The 16,443-nt window shown below is 33.5% G+C and overlaps 7 protein-coding genes across 7 annotated transcripts; 3 read left to right on the forward strand and 4 right to left on the reverse strand.

The window, feature by feature from the left end:
* Positions 1-528: 528 nt before the first annotated feature.
* On the forward strand, positions 529-765 carry RO3G_09032 (uncharacterized protein; the record flags this gene model as incomplete). Its single annotated transcript, XM_067663617.1, has 1 exon — positions 529-765. One exon carries the CDS (start codon positions 529-531, stop codon positions 763-765), a length of 237 nt encoding a protein of 78 aa, XP_067519718.1.
* A 1,603-nt stretch (positions 766-2,368) lies between these two features.
* On the reverse strand, positions 2,369-2,865 carry RO3G_09033 (uncharacterized protein; the record flags this gene model as incomplete). The annotated part of the gene is made up of 2 exons (XM_067663618.1): positions 2,369-2,696; positions 2,825-2,865. 2 exons carry the CDS (start codon positions 2,863-2,865, stop codon positions 2,369-2,371), a joined length of 369 nt encoding a protein of 122 aa, XP_067519719.1.
* Positions 2,866-3,494: 629 nt separating this feature from the next.
* On the forward strand, positions 3,495-4,315 carry RO3G_09034 (uncharacterized protein; the record flags this gene model as incomplete). Its single annotated transcript, XM_067663619.1, has 3 exons — positions 3,495-3,587; positions 3,638-3,878; positions 3,930-4,315. The coding sequence occupies 3 exons, from the start codon at positions 3,495-3,497 to the stop codon at positions 4,313-4,315; spliced, it is 720 nt and encodes a 239-aa protein (XP_067519720.1).
* A 267-nt stretch (positions 4,316-4,582) lies between these two features.
* On the forward strand, positions 4,583-5,719 carry RO3G_09035 (uncharacterized protein; the record flags this gene model as incomplete). Its single annotated transcript, XM_067663620.1, has 5 exons — positions 4,583-4,604; positions 4,768-5,132; positions 5,185-5,336; positions 5,389-5,480; positions 5,535-5,719. 5 exons carry the CDS (start codon positions 4,583-4,585, stop codon positions 5,717-5,719), a joined length of 816 nt encoding a protein of 271 aa, XP_067519721.1.
* A 1,410-nt stretch (positions 5,720-7,129) lies between these two features.
* On the reverse strand, positions 7,130-8,618 carry RO3G_09036 (uncharacterized protein; the record flags this gene model as incomplete). The annotated part of the gene is made up of 6 exons (XM_067663621.1): positions 7,130-7,174; positions 7,239-7,313; positions 7,372-7,472; positions 7,532-8,356; positions 8,417-8,548; positions 8,603-8,618. 6 exons carry the CDS (start codon positions 8,616-8,618, stop codon positions 7,130-7,132), a joined length of 1,194 nt encoding a protein of 397 aa, XP_067519722.1.
* Positions 8,619-8,964: 346 nt separating this feature from the next.
* Positions 8,965-10,629, reverse strand: RO3G_09037 (UV excision repair protein Rad23; the record flags this gene model as incomplete). Its single annotated transcript, XM_067663622.1, has 10 exons — positions 8,965-9,014; positions 9,066-9,132; positions 9,178-9,521; positions 9,569-9,677; positions 9,728-9,855; positions 9,913-10,147; positions 10,209-10,288; positions 10,349-10,421; positions 10,486-10,548; positions 10,618-10,629. The coding sequence occupies 10 exons, from the start codon at positions 10,627-10,629 to the stop codon at positions 8,965-8,967; spliced, it is 1,161 nt and encodes a 386-aa protein (XP_067519723.1).
* A 4,504-nt stretch (positions 10,630-15,133) lies between these two features.
* Positions 15,134-16,367, reverse strand: RO3G_09038 (uncharacterized protein; the record flags this gene model as incomplete). The annotated part of the gene is made up of 2 exons (XM_067663623.1): positions 15,134-15,698; positions 15,757-16,367. The coding sequence occupies 2 exons, from the start codon at positions 16,365-16,367 to the stop codon at positions 15,134-15,136; spliced, it is 1,176 nt and encodes a 391-aa protein (XP_067519724.1).
* Between the last annotated feature and the right edge of the window lie 76 nt (positions 16,368-16,443).

Raw genomic sequence — 16,443 nt, forward strand, 5'->3', positions numbered from 1 at the left:
AATAAAAAGGCAGTTTGTCTCAAAGCCTATGTTGTCGTATAGCCGTGACTGAATAGGGTTTTCCTTGTAGAGATTTTACACTTGATCGTGGCATACATATCTAATTTTACTTGGCGAAAGCTTATTTTCATTGCTTATTAGCTTATTGACAGTATCTATTAACACCCCTATTTTTATATATTTTTACTAGAGACAGTTTTGCTCAGCTCCAAAACAATTTTCAAAATGGCAATGGTCTTTCTGCTTTTTTAATCAGTGGCTAGTATTCGTTTTAATTTAAATTTCAAGGCGAATCTGATTATAGGAACATAGTAGCTACTGTTTCTAGGCTATTAGATCCTGTATTCTCTATCTGTGCGAAATCTGTTATTACCAAACAATTCTCAATATGTATCATTCTTTTACAGTGACTTGCAAGTACTTTACCTAATTCTATTCTGTATTGTTTATTTAGAGTTGTATCAAGTGAATGTCATGGATTTCTGATTTGGGCTTTTATCGGACGAAATTCGGTAGCTATCTTTGGATATGTACATAGATTTAAAGAGAAGGTTGATCAACAAGGCTGCTTCTGATTACTCCTTCTCTTCATTTTCCATCAAACGACTGTGGGAAGATATCGGAAATGACTGTGAGACACCGCAAAAGATCACATTTAAAGAATCAGATGAATGCTTTGCCGATTTGATGCCTCTCTTGCAAGCTTCAAAGAATATTGAATTGGAACATACAATTAAAGGATCTCAAGTTATGGTATTTTGCTGATGTGGATAGTTGGCCAAGGTTTAATATTATTTGTTATATTTTACAGATAGGTTTTTTTACCAAATTTTTGCTTTTATTGAATTAAAGTTATATCCTTTTTTCTCATATTTTTATATAATGTTTTCACTAAATTACTCAAATTATTTCAAATACAATATTTATCTGATATGGTATTGAATCATCTGATAAGAAAAATGTAGCAAATGAAGTATATAAAAGTCCTGTAACTATTACTTGTTCCAATCTTTGTTGCCTCCTTTTCAAATATAAACTTACTTGTTACTGTATGTCCTAAACTGTCGGTTTGAATATCAAACGTTCATGGAGCATGAAGGTCACCAATATTATTACAACTGTCACTCTTGGGGCCAACCCTGACGACAAGAAACCTGCTGCGGATGGTAAGAGTAAAAACAAAGACATTCACTTCATGGACCATTCTCAACAGCTGACAACCAAGAGTCTTTTTTGGGAGTATTCGGTAAGGAATTTACAATTTACATTTTATATTAGTTGCCTGTTTTAGTTTTTGTATCTTATAGCATAGCCTTTATTTTTTTAAAAGATTATTTTAAGTTTACATGCACTGCTAAATTACGATTGTGCTAAATTTGTCTTCAAACGCCCAATTTAATTTCTCTGTCCTTTTTCGATTGGATAGAAGGATCAACATATTTCCTCGTTCTGAGAGCTCCTCATTCGTCATGACTTTTCCATCTTCCATTTGTTCAACTTGATATTGGCTTTCCTCAGAGATTTTATAATCAATATATATTCTATTATGGATGATTGTTGTCCCATATTTAGTGACATCATATTATATATATTTTATCTTAAGCATGAGATCAATTCATTTAAAATGATCTTCTTTCATATCTAGAACAAATAGATAACGTCAGGCAATGATGCGCTAGCAAAAGTAATACTAGCTAACAACTGAAAAAGCCCCGCTAAAAATCCTTAGTACTTATCTTGAATAATACATAGCAACCCCTTTTAAACTGAAGTAGTTTTAGCAATCGTCAGATAACGTAGTATACCAGTCGCCTACAGAAATAAATTGTCCAATATTAAATAATGGAAGACAGGCTGCTTAGATAACACTTCTTTCGCTAGAGCTCGGGGCCCAAGAAACCACGTATTGATCGCATGCCCTTGATTGGAGAGATCACTAAGGGAGATGACTTGGCTGCAATTATTGTAGCGTCTTGGAGAATCCACCAAGTGTTTACTGAGTTGGTCACCACAAAGAATCAAGCAGACTTTTAGTGATGTCGACGAAATTTAACCGATTTGCTTACGCTTAAAGAAATTTATATTCATTAATAAAATATAAAGCCAAATTGGGCACATGATGTTTTATTCCATCGTTCTTTGCCCTAGTCAGTTCTGGGCGATAAAAGTAGCTAAAGACCTCTCTGGAATCGATGGTAAAAATGCGAATAAATCTAAATGGCCAACGATAAATGCTAGCCACAGGGAAAAAAAAAAATTAAAATATTCTAATTGATACTTGAGAGATGAAATTTTTGAAGTTTTATTTAATAATATTATATGAAAAAAAAAATTGTTATCTTTGTCTAGGAGGAAGAGAAACAGAGCTCTAATCAACATCATTGATATTGGCAACAGATCTCTTCATGGCGTCTTCCATTTTACTCAATGTATGCATACGCATACCAGACTTGATCTTGCTCATTTTCTGCTGATAGATGCTGTTAGACGAGTTGTGATATTTCTGAATATTTTCAAGATATTCAGCAAGACGAAGGTTTTCTGCTTCATCAATATCGCAGCTGTATTCAACATCTGGCAAGTCATCAGAAAGTGGCTCAAACAAGGAAAAGCACAATGAGAAAGGAATTCGTGTAATACGACTTGTCAGGAAGATATGCTTGCAAAGCTTAGCAGTATCCGGACAGGAACAAGCACTAATGCAATTGTCAACTACTTTTATAATGTATTTGCCACCGCTGATAAAAGAATCGCACGAAAAGTTCTAATAACAAAAAGAATTACTGCTTAATATACTAGTATGATATGCCAGATACTACAATACTTCAAAGCATCACTAATGTTGATGATATTGTTAATGTTCATATTATCTGTGGTTTTTATCAAAACGTGTTATGAGGAAAATATGAAAAAGCTCATTCTCTATTATTATCCTGAAAATATTACGGCTGTTTTCAAATATTTGTGGCTAACATTTATCGTTGGTCATTTAGACTTTTCGTAAAAATGCTGTGGCTGAGAGGATAATGAAACAAGTGTTATATATATATTTGTAAGGATCTAGGTAAACATTCAAGCAGTTGCTTCCCAGGATTTGTTGGTGTTGATAGCTCCACTTGATGATATAGTTAGTCAAGTTCCTGCAAGATAGTGCAGATTATGGGCCATCTGGATATCTAAAATAGTTTTGTATGACAGGAGCACAGTTTGCGATTAGGTAGCTTATTGAGAAGGAAAAATAAGTAATCAGTTGTAGTCTTCAGTATCTGCAGGCGGTGCTGCATGTCAAGGCAGTAGATAGCATATTGTTTTGTAAAGAAACCGCTTTGCTTACAGTATTACGATTTGCTAGAAAAACTTGGTCACTTTTCTGGCCAATCAAGCTGGTGTCGGAGTCCTTATCGCTATTTATAATCTTCCAAGCTTGTAATTAAAGTTTACTAAACCTTCCCAATATTTTGACGTGCCTTTTTATATTATTCTCTTCATCCAAAATGTCCATTGTTATCTTATTTGTTGATACTTCAGAAGAAAAAGTCAGTACTGAAAGACGTTTTGATAAAGGTTTGACCATCTCTCAACTCAAGGTAAGCTTCAATCCAATTCTAATCATTTGATCACCAACACGTGTATATAGTATAAACTTGAACCCATTACAGGTATACCTTCCTCAACACAATTGATTGAATTATATCAAGGAAATAATCTACTGGGTTCATTGGATGATGAAGACAAAATGCTGGGAGCATATCCCGTTGAAGATTATATGAGACTACATGTGAAAGATACCAATCCTCATCGTATTAGAAATCAATATACAGATGTCTCACTTGTAGAGAAGTTTGAATTGACAGAGGATGAATACCAAAAAAGATCAGGTAAATAAAAGTAATATGACTAGTCAAAAATACTTATAACAATGCTGTTAGACACTGTAAGAGCATTTAAAGAACGCAATAAGCTTGGAAGATTTTCAGATGAAGCAGCAGCAAAAGAAGAAGCCATTGAATTATCATACAAGGAGGCAATAAAGAATATGAAGATCGGAGACCGATGTGAAGTAACAGGAGATGATCAATCAATAAAGAGATTGGGTACTGTGCGTTATATCGGTGAAACTAAATTCCAGCCTGGGCTTTGGGTTGGAGTTCAATACGATGAACCTCTTGGTAAAAATGATGGCAGTGTTCAAGGAGAGCGTTATTTCACTTGTCCGAAAAACTATGGTGGCTTTGTTCGCCCAACAAAGATAACTATAGGTGACTTTCCTGAAGAGGATATATTGATGAGTGATGATGACCTTGAAGAAATGTAAAACTATATTAAATAAAGTCATTTATATAGAAATCATTTATCACGCCCTTTTTCTCTTGATTAAAAAAAGAAAACGACATATGAATTTTGGTAAAGTACACGTTAATGCACTAATTTCATCAGTGAATTTGTTTAATTGGCTTTTTATATCGAGCGAACTGTCACATATTATCCAATCACATTTCGTCCTTTTTTTTTTTTTTTTTTTTTTTTTTTTCTTCTCCAGAAAAAAAAAATTCTTCAGTTTGTTCCGTACTTATATTGCATAATGTCAAACGAGGATTCAGTAAGTAATGATTAAAATTAAACTTTAAATACCTCAGTTTTTAAAAGTTTTCTTCTTTGTGTATTTCATTGAAAAAAGTCTGATAGAAGAAAAAATCCCTTGACCGAAGACCGAAGAAGGTTCATAGAAAAAAAAATATTATTGTCCTTTTTAAACCATTTAACAAGGCCATTTTTCTTATAGATCCGTATTTTCCGAAAGCGACGAAGAAGAATTAGACGAATTTGGCAGAGTAAAGCGTCGCAGAGAGAAATTCAAGAGTGAACGCACAGAAGATAAAGATTACAATGAGAGATCAGATAGCGATCGTGAGACTCACAGACGGGAAGATAGATATCATGCCAAGCGCCGTCGACGAAGATCCTCTTCTTCATCTCTATCACCTAAAAGATCCCATCATAGACGTTACTCTGATGATTCGGACAGTGATTATGATCGTAGAAGCAAACGCAGTAGTAGTCGACAACATGGTTACAGGTCATCGCATTATCACGGTCATCATCGTCACCATCACCATTCAAACAGTAGAGATGTAAGTATTGTAACTTGTGTTTAATAAAAAAGATCTGATTTATTATGTATAGCCCTATTCTGAAGCAGCACAATATCTTGATACAGAATTCTATTCCAACAAGATATACATTGGCGACCTTGAAGATGTAACAATAGAGCAATTAGAAGACGTGTTTTCTCGTTTCGGTACACTTGAAGATGTTCGAATGGTAGAAGGAAAAGAGTAAGTTGCTATATGAGTTGCATATACTTATGTGCTAATACGTGATAAACAGTTATGCATTTGCAACATATGAGAAAAAGGAAGCAGCGCTGGCAGCAATAAAGAGTATGCATGGTGTATTGCTTGGTACTAGACAAATTAAAGGTAAAATAATTGTTTAAAGCCAATCGTTTCTTTGCTTATACATTTGTTTTTAAGTAAATCGAGCAAAGATACCTGAAAGAAATAAAGTGGGATTTGGTAATATTCCTTGGCAAGACGAGGATGGGTTGATGGCAAAGGATAACGACGATAAAAGTCGACCGTTACCCAAATCATTAGAGGAAAAGCATCCTATAAACCCTGTGGCTTCTAGAGTCTTGACAACTTATGATGATCTTTGAAAAAGAAAAGAAAAGAAAATTGATTTGTACAGTAATATACACTCTATATGTAATCATTTAATCAAAGAGGATTACATTTGATTCAATAAAATATATTTGAAATATTATAATCTTTTAATTTTTTATTTAGTTTAATAGACTCATTATATACTCTATCAGCATTGTAATTCCTTACTCTATCTTAAATAATTTCAGTGGTTAAAAACAAAGCAAAATAGATATTTAGAGTCTAATCACTATATATCTGGTTTTATTGCTGTAAGTTATAATAATGCAAATATTAACTTTTTATAAGAAACATAGTTTTGCCAAAGGTTTAACTTAAAAAAGGACATACAGAGAACAGATGTAGAAATTATCATTTTTTAATTGAATGTAGAAACAATGATTGATGATGGCAATTTATCTCAGAATAATGTCCATTCCAGCTAATTAGGCGCGCTATCTTTAAATTAGTCCTCTTTATATTTGATTTCTTCTTGTATCTGTACACAAAGATAATGCTCCATTTTTCTTGGCTTTTATCCATTATTTTTTGTACATATTCTTTTACATATTTCATCAATGTGCAACTAAGAGACGTCTCATTTTTTGTAATTGTGAAGCTAGAAAATCTTTTTATATCTCCCCCTACTTTATCTGCTGTAACGAGCAAATAAAAAAGGTTATAAATTGGAAAATGCGGCAAAAAGCTTTATTGATTCTGATGAAAGGTAAGCTAACATGTACTTGAGCATCAAATAAGGTTTCATAAATTAGACCTTCATGATGAACATTTACTGCTAAATCCAAATAAGCCTCTTCGTTTTATGTAATAGTTAAAACTAATATATTGACTTTTCAAATTAAAAAAGATGCAATGGATTGTTTATTAGTATCAAAGAAATAAAGAACAACGGATGTTCGTATCTGGAAAGCTTATAAATGCCATTTGATTGCAAACACAAAATAATAATCATACAAGTTATTTACGAAATCTAGCTGTAAAAAATAATTAAGGCTGCCCGCCAAGATATAATATTCCTATTTCATATACAAGTAATACACTACTTTTATTAAGCCAAGTACAGAAGAGAGCAAAGTTTTTTCAAAAAAGACTTGATTACTAAATATGTTCCAGAATCCATCTTTTTGTTTTTTTTTTCTCTGTTACGCTAACTACTAAGCATGAACAAAATCATCTTAAAGATTGACTCAAAAGGGAATATTACTGGGCTTTAGTATTGGAATTGGTCATACATAGCTTTGTTTACTAATACACAATTTGTAGGCAAAAAACATTTTCCAGAAAATTGGAGCAAGATTAAAAAAAAGGAACGATTACACTGCTAATGAGGCTCAATGAGTAATAATATACAAATTTTTGTTTTTATATTTTTGTATTTTATGATTAAAAAATATTTATAAAAATTAAGATTGCTTGCATTCAGGGGCATTTTCACCTTTAGAAGGCTTCTATCAGAGAAGAGATCATGTTAGATAAGGAAAGGAATTTGAGAAAATTCAATGTTTAACTTACTACATCATCATCATCGTCGTCATCATCATCCTCATCATCTTCATCTTCATCGAGGTCATCACTAAGGAAATCATCCTAAATACCAAAAAATAAGAAACCTAATGTTTTGTTGCACATTTGTATAAAAGTATACCTCGTCAAAATCAGAACCATCTTCATAATCTTCATATTCAAGGGCTTTTCCAGTAAAGAAATCAACAGCATGAGGAATAATCTTTTCTTTAAATTCTTCACCTATAAACAAAGACACGTTTTTAGATTGTCCTCAATCTGTAGACCTTTGTGTTTCTTACCCATTTCATAATCAGCTTCTAATTTGGCGTCTAAACCTTCGGCTTCTTCTTCATCTAATTCTTCATCATCTTCAGGAAGAACAGGGGGGTTAAAGAAGTTAAAGAATGATTCAGCAGGAACTGTGCGCTTAACGACACGAGTTTTATTGGTTCCCTTGTGACGTTGCTTCTTGGTTTCTATAGTAACCGTCAAATCTTTACCCTCTTTCCAGTTGATCTCACAGCCCTCAGCATGATCGTACACATAGTCGCCACCGCTCATGTTGTCTTGGTAATAATAAGTCTTGCTAAGCACTTTGTTTGTGAAAAAGTCGTTTTCAGTAAACTCAAAGTCAAGCTTGAAACCAGGTTGTTCAAGATAACTTAAATGAATGTCAACCAAGTGTTTCAAAGCTTCACAATCATCATCTGTAATGATTTCTCCAATTTGAGGGTGTGTTTTTAAAGCAGTCAACCAGAATTCAGGAATGCCTGCCACATCTTTTTCATCATTTTCTTTTGTTTCTTCTTCTTCCTCTTCTTCTTCTGCGTCACTTTCTTCATCTACTTTGGCACCAGCGGTAACTTCCTCTTCAGTAGGTTCATACTTTCCAGAGATGACTTCAGCACGCTTATTATATAAGGGACGATATAATTCCAAATATTTCTTTTCTAAAGCCAAGATTTCCTTTTGGAATTCGCCTTCAAGCTCAGTGTGTTTTGATTGAAGGTACTTAAGACCGTTGACACGACGTTGAACACTAGCAGGAAGAGGCTCATTCACAAGATTACCTAACTTTCCTTGGAGCATACTGAAAAGAGCGGGATTATTTGAAGCAGAAGCGCCTAATGTATAAATCAAAAAAATCAAACATATATTCTCATGTAAAAAAAAATTATTTTTACCTGGAGTGCTGATAGTCTCAATTTCTTCAGAGATAGAAGGCACAGTGGGAATGGACTGTGAACTTATAGGAGCAGCATTAATAGGTGTGTTTTGTGGAGTGGGTGCTGTCACTTTCTTGTTCTTTATTTCAACTAAACAAAAGTTGTCAAATAGAGAAATTTAAAAAAAAAATTATTTTTTATTACCTGCTTGCTGATCCATGAGGGGCCAAAAAAAAGTGAAGAAGGGTGAGAAATAAAGAAAAACGAAAAAAAAAAGTTTTTGAATGTGACTGATTTGTGGGGATAACAAAGCTTTAGCCTTTTTTTGTTCGGAATAAAATCAAATGTGGAAAATGGCCAATTAAAAATGCTTATTCTATTGCAGTCATAAATGAAGGGGATAATAGAAATGCTTTAATGAAAATAATCATTACATGTCTTTTCTTTTTATTGTCAAATATAGTAAATTACTATTCGCAAAGCAGAAAGTACAGTAATTTATTTCATGTATCTGATCGTGTAGAAATCTCTCTCTTTTATGTTAAAAATTTATTATGCACAAAAACTTATTCGAAATCATCATATCCATGCTCAAACAAGTAGTTTGCAGCCAATTCTATTTACAACACATTATTACTATGACATAAAAAGGTTTAATTATAATTACCTTCATTCTTGTCACAAGCAAAATATGCTTCAGCAGCAACAGCTTTATCAAATCCTAGTGCAGCCAACTAACACAAAATTAGATTCATTATTTATCAGTTTGTATTTCTTACTCTATCAATGGCATCCCTTTCTTCTGGAGTTACTTGAATAGTAGTTGTTTCTGGTCCCATGGCTCCTTCTTCACCTTCAGCACCTTCCAAAAATGCTTGTAAAAATGCATTAGGATCGGCATTGATAGCTCTAATCAATTCAGGGTTGCTTTGACCAATGGATTGAAGCAAAGGTTGAAGCAAGGCAGGGTTGGTTTGAACTAACTGGCGAATTTGTTGAAAGTGAGGTGTGTTTCTAAAGTTAGCAAGGCTAGCATTTAAATTTTGGTTTTGTTCCTGTTGCTGTTGTTGCTGTTGTTGTTGAGCATGCTGTTGAGCAGCAGCAAATAAGTTCATGGATGCATCTGTATAAAACATTAGTATTTTGATGTATAGTTCTTATAATATTTACTGGCATCATTGGCATTAGGAGTTGTAGGACTTTGAGTATTGGTATCTTGTTGTACTTCAGGTTGCTGTTGTGCAGCATTCATTTCGTTCAATATATGCTCAGGAATACCCTAAAATGCAAAATCAATAGGGATTCTTCTTTTGTTAAAGTATGTATTACATTAAAGAGGTATTCTACAGCTCTGTCAGGATTGTTGAAGCTGGCACGAAGAGCACGCTCGCATTGAGCACGTTCAAAACCCATAGACATCATGTTTTCAACAACACTTTCCAATTGAGAGCCAGTAACTACATTTACAAATGGTCAATATAACGAATTCAGATATTGTTTTTTTTAAATTTTACCTAATTGAGAAAAGGTGTCTGCGGGAGTAGCAGTGGTTGTAGTTTCTGTTGGAGCAGCAGGCGTACTAGCAGGAGGTTCAGAAGCAGGACTAGCAATGTTGCTAGGAGTAGTAGCGGCAGCAGCAGTCTCAGCAGGTTTAGGAGCAGTCTCAGCAGGTTTTTCTTGTGTAGCAGATTCTTTTGGCGTAGAAGCACTACTAGCAGCAGCACTGGAAGAAGCGGGAGTAGCCTTTGCCTAATAAATACACCCGTTATATCAACAAAATTCATTTTAAGTAAATCCACTGTAAAATCACCTTAGCAACCATAACTACTAAAAAATCCTTTTCGGTAATGTTGTAATCCTCAACCTTTTTATCATCAACGAGAATTTTACCTATGCATGAAAAAATTAAGTATGGAATTTTTGATAAATTTATGTATAGGTCTTATTTACCAGAAAAAATAAGTTTTTGTTGAGCAACGGCATGTCCTTGAGATTCTTGAATCTTTTCTTTTACAGAAAGGATCTATAGTTGAATAGTTTTTTAGAATATGAAAAAAAAAAAAAGATCTTTTATACAAATGATTTACAGTGTCAGAACTGTCAACATCGAGTTTGAATTGCTTTTGTTGAAGTGTCTTAACAGTGATTTGCTATAAAAGATAAAAATTCATTCAGTATTTTACTTTAAATCGCGCTTTTTTTCTTTGTTAGTTGCTTACTAAAGCTCCCATTATGTGTGGTAAAAAAGAGTAAAGGAAAATTCTTTTTCAGGCTGCGAAACGTAATGATCTCTCTTTTTGCAAAATCAAGTCACAGAAAATCATTCGCTTGGTGTAACATGGTTTTGATTAAACTAAAATAATTGCTGTTTAAACTGCCCACAGTCAATGCTTTAAAAAATTTATCATTGAGATTTGTTTTTCGAAAGTGTGTAATTGGAGATTTTTAGTGATCACTACACTTCAGAGCAGAAAATGGTTTTTTAATGACAAATCAAGTACATAACTAATTGACAGTATACATTACAATCCTCAAATTGAGCGTTGAATCCGCTAAAGAAAGCTTTATACAGAACTTTAAAGGCTCATGTACTAATGATTCTTAATCAAACTGTAAAAAAAAGCAAGAGCACCAACTTAGGTATAGCAACTTAGCGGTCATACTTGGAAATGACACGCTCACTATGAAGTATTACTCAAAACTGTTTTTCTTGAACAGAAAATACCTTTTTAGCCTTTCCATGAAATTTGACTCATTATAAATGAACATGTAAGCTTACTAAAAAGAGATGTTTTAGAATGTCTATTCTTCATCACGCAAACCATTGTTATTTATGTCAAAACATGTTTTCTGAGCGTTTATCACATTCGCAAGAAGAATACGAGTGCGATTGTGATCTGGTAAGCATTTAAGATGACTTGCAGTAAAATCATTTTGCTTTTGCATATGATACAATATTTAGGTTAAGACAACACTCCTCTCTATTTTAACATTAGACACAAGTTAGCGTTGACTCTTTTATCCATGTTATGACTCTTGATACCACTATGGAGGTAAAGAATGAATCAAGGGGCTACTTTATCATACTAGAGATTCTTGGCCCTCTTTTTGAATAACCTGTAACAGCAAAGGTTTTTGCGGACTATTTTGTATCTTCATCAAATGCGCAGATGTTTTGATAAGAAATTGATGACTTTGAAATATGATTTTCATAATACACAAAACCGTTTCTCTCATTATGATCATTCAAATAAGCCAGTTTTTTTTAAAGTAATAAAAGGTTTTTTCTTTAAGGGAAGATTTTTACGCTGATCGCAGAAAAGTCTTAGAAGGGCTAAAATAATCGATATCAGTTTTACAACTCTCTTTATTTAAAGAAACAATTAAAGCACGATCAATTTCTGCTCAAGCTACTGGCGCAGAAGATAAAGGGAATGGCTTTTGACTAAGTTGACAACAGCTCATACGTTACTGAAAGTCCATGTTTCCTTTGTTTTCCAACATCTGGTATTGATTCATGAAAGACTCGTGTCTTAATAAAAAAAAACATATGATGTAAAGGACAAGTATCCAATCAAAAGTAATTAGTGTATTTATTTTATTCCTCTGCTTTGGTTTTGATTTATATAGCTTAGTTATAAGCCTCATAATTTGTTATTTTATATTAGAAAGTAACATATGACAGCAAAAAACATACATGGATATTAAGTAAAGTGATAAGAAATCTTTTCATGATGATTATAATGATAGAGAAAATTCGCCAAGATCTCAAAATACAGAAAACTGCCTTAAGTAAAACCATGGCGCTTATTTTTTTTACCTCAAAGAAAAGGCGCTTTTTTACGATGGTTGTATGTCAAAATATATTTCTCTCCTTCTCCTCTTGCTTCACCATAAAACATTTCTTATATGATTTATGAGCATCATAAAATATGTGTCATTAATAAGTATAGGCGTTGTCAGTATTATATACATATATATACTACATAACATTGCTATACTATCTGAAATAACTACTATCATTTCAAAGCAGAATACACAAGTTACAAATAAAATTAGGAAAGGAATTAACCCAGTATATATAATATGAATAATGTAATGAATATCATTTTTCAACTATGTTGAAAAATTTTGTTGGTAAAGTGTTCATAATATTTTGTGAAACAAACTCCCTGTATAGAGAGTATTGTAGCTTTATTTCATATTTACCGTTGGGCAGACGGTACAGTGGGCAATTTTTCTATTAAAACTGTACACCTACAAAATTGGTAAGAGAGTAAACGAAGGCTTACATCTATTAAACATTATTATACTTTTAAAAATGAGTTGTGTACAAAAGATGGGTTATGAAAGCCTCCAACAGAGAAAAACGGAAATGTGTTGATTTTAGGGCCGTATTGATCGTAAATCATTGATCTATAGTAAATAATCAAATACGTGAATTATCAACCATTTTGTAAAGAGCCTTGTTGGAAAGTATATTTTTTTTAAGATAGTATTTTTTTTATAAGAAAGAATGGCAACATTGGCAAAACAGGCATATTATGTGGTGGCTACCTACCCTTGATATAGAAGAGAACCCTTCACTTAATCCTATTCTTGCGACCAAGGCTTCAAAAAACCAGACTGCAACTTTAAAAGATATAAACAAGTGGATCAAAAAAACTTCTTATATTAAATCTGAGAATAAAAGCGCGGCTAGAAGACCATAAATTACATCCGACGTCGGAGTGGGAGCCAATGGTAATTGTGCTAGGAACAGATGTACAATTTATGCAGAAAACTGTTGTACAAATAAAATAAAAAAAAAAGTAAATAGGTACCTGGCTTGCCTATTAAAATACAAAGTTCATCTAAAAAGAAAAAGGTTATTATTTTAATGTTAAAATGATAGGATATTGTATATAAAAAGTGTTAATTGATTTTTTTTTTGAAATCATGAATTGTTGGTTAAATGTTTTTTATAGTCGTTCCACACTTTGATAAAGTTTTTCTTTTATTATTTTTGGCTGAGTTTAATAATACATTCATTCTTTCTTTGAACTTGGTGGATTGTGAGAAGCTAAAATAAAGCTTTTTTCTAACACGTTTAAATAAGACATACTAAATTGAAATTCTACTCGCGCATTTGGAAAGCAAAGTCTAATGAGCTTTCAGAATAAATACTCATGTTCAGAAAAAATAAAAATTGATATCATCACAGCATTCATGAAATGCGTGAATTATTTATTCGCTAAACAAGTTTGTGGTTGTGACAGTCCTTAAACTTGGTCGCAGAATACAAGCAAAATGTTTGCAAATAACTATAAAGAATTTGTTTCAAAGCATTCCTAGTTTGCGTGGTCAGTTTTTCCTATTCGAATAATTGTTCTTTTTTAAGTTTTCTCTACAAATGGACTAAATCTGTTCAATCCGATTTGAGCTCTGGAGAATAGAAGACGTAGTTAGACATAGACACAACCATAGCTTTCAATGTATTTTTGAATATCGAAGTGTTTATGAATGGGCGCATTATCTATTACCAGATAATGTCCATGAAATTGAAATAATGGTCGGTAACGTTACTGTCGTTACTCTTTTCTGCTACGTTTGTATCATCAAGTGCCTTTTTTTTTTTTTTTTTTTTTTTCAATGACTCTATCACTCATGGTTGTCTTACACTTACATTTGAAGCAATGCAAGGAAAAATGGGTCCCAAAAATAGTTGTTGTTTTTTACCTTTGTTTTAGGCATTTTTTCGACAGCACAAGTTCCTTTCCTTGGCCATAAAAAGTTGTGCTTCAAATTGATATGAAAGACTGCTTCATCTATAAACATACAATTGTTCGTGAAATCCAAATCAGTTTCCGTCCATCTTTTCACCTGGTTATACTGCCCCTCAATCTTCTCAGGGCCATTTCTCTCAACAGATTGTAGATGGGCGTGTTTGAATATGATTTTGATTGTTTTCTTTAACAAACTTATATAACCTATTTTTTGCTATTTCTAGCTTTCTGGATTCGGTAGTCAACATCTCAAGCATACCATCCAACGCAACAGAATCTGTATTTTCATTTACCCGCTTGATCAAAAGATCTTTATGATCATAAATTAGAACAATAAGACTACCCACTGGTCTTCCACTACCAACTAATCTTTGGATACAGCCTTGTGGGGTTCTTTTCATCCTTTGTCACTCAGCCCTGTGACATACACGCGTTAATATCTAGATTGAGAGTCACAGCACGGATACTTGTTCCTTTTTATTTGACAAGCATAAAAAGCCGTCCCTTTTCGGGCATCCTTGTAATATTTATATGGTCTTTTTGTCTTTCCAATACGATTTTTAGCCGAAAGTTCTTTCTCAGACGACTTCTTCTTACCCTCTCTCTAATCTCTTTCTCAAGTGGTTTCATATTCTTGTAAGTGTCGAAATCTGTCATGTTTTCTGCTGGGTAAGCTTCATTATCAACCTCCATTTCAAATTCCAACAATTCATTCCCTTTATCATTGAATAATTTTCTCAGACAATCGTTGTATATAAAGACATTTATTTTATTTAATTAGTTGTAAAAAGATTACAGATATGTGAAATTTTAATTTTTTGGAGTACGTGAATTTATACCTTTCGACAGTGTCAAGCTTTATTTTTTATGAGCGTAAACTTTTATTTTGAAAGTGTGTTAAATTTTATTTTCTAAATGTGTAATTTTTCAATCTAGTGTATCATACAACATGCAGAGGAAAAGTAAATGATTAGAATGCACGTTGACCACGTTCATACTGGTTAGCCCAGACATTACTGACACCAAGCTCACGAGCAGCATGGTTCAACCAGCCGCTGTTGTTCAAATGGGCTCGCCCAACCAAGATATAATCAGCCTTGTCTTCTTTTAAGACGGCTTCAGCATCCTTAGGATCAATGATTCTACCTACAGCAGCAGTAGCAATGTTAGCTTGGTGTTTTATAGCATTAGCCATTTCAACTTGGTAGAGCTTTGCAAAATTAAATAAAGAATAAGCAGCTTTAGCACGGTTACCACCACCAGAGACATCAATTACATCAACACCAATCTTCTTCAATGCTTTAGCATATTCAATGGATTGATAAATGTCCCAGCCTTCTTCGTCGCGTTCCATGGTGTCAGGATGTTTAAAGTCAGTACCAGAGATACGGACCCATAAAGGCTTGTGTTCAGGCCACACTTTGCGAACAGCTTCAATCACTTCAAGAGGGTAACGCATACGGTTTTCTAAAGATCCACCATAGATATCGGTACGCTTATTAGAATTACCAGACAAAAAACTTTGCAATAAGTAACTAATCGTTTGATTTAGTAAATATAATTCATTTTCAATTGACAAACTCTCTTTCTTACCCGTGTGCATTATGGATTTCAAGGACTTCAATATCAGCCTTATCAGCACGAATAGCAGCATCAACCCATTTTTGTTTTATAGCGTCTAATTCAGGAATAGTCAAAGCACGAGGTTTGCCGTGAGACTCATCAAAGGGAATCTCGGAAGGACCAACGATATCATTAGGCCACCCTCCCTCTAATTCAGGGACAAGTTTAGATCCAGACCACAAGGAAGACGTGCTAGCCTTACGGCCGGCATGTGCCAATTGTAATGCAGGAATAGTACCCTGGGTTTTGATCAAGTCAACAATACGTTTAAGAGGAGCAATGTGTTCATCTGACCATAAACCAGCATCATGAGGAGTGATACGACCTCGAGGTTCAACAGCAGTAGCCTCAATAATGATGGCAGCAACACCCTTGAAGGCAAAGGAGGCATAGTGAGCCAAATGGAAGTCGTTAAAGAAGCCATCTGTACTACTATACATACACATAGGAGGTACAACAATGCGATTCTTGTAAGTGACAGACTTGTTTGTCACAGGAGAAAAGAGCTTACTCTTTTCGACATTTACAGCTTTACCAACTTCGGAGTTAAAGGCATGAGGTTGAACAGTACTTAAAGACATTTTTTAATCTGTGTTTCTTTGTTAAATCGAAAAATGAGAACTCCTTTTATATCTGATTGCTTATTAATAAAATCTG

Source organism: Rhizopus delemar, genomic scaffold (genome assembly GCF_000149305.1).
Source record: "Rhizopus delemar RA 99-880 supercont3.6 genomic scaffold, whole genome shotgun sequence".
NCBI lineage: Eukaryota > Fungi > Mucoromycota > Mucoromycetes > Mucorales > Rhizopodaceae > Rhizopus > Rhizopus delemar.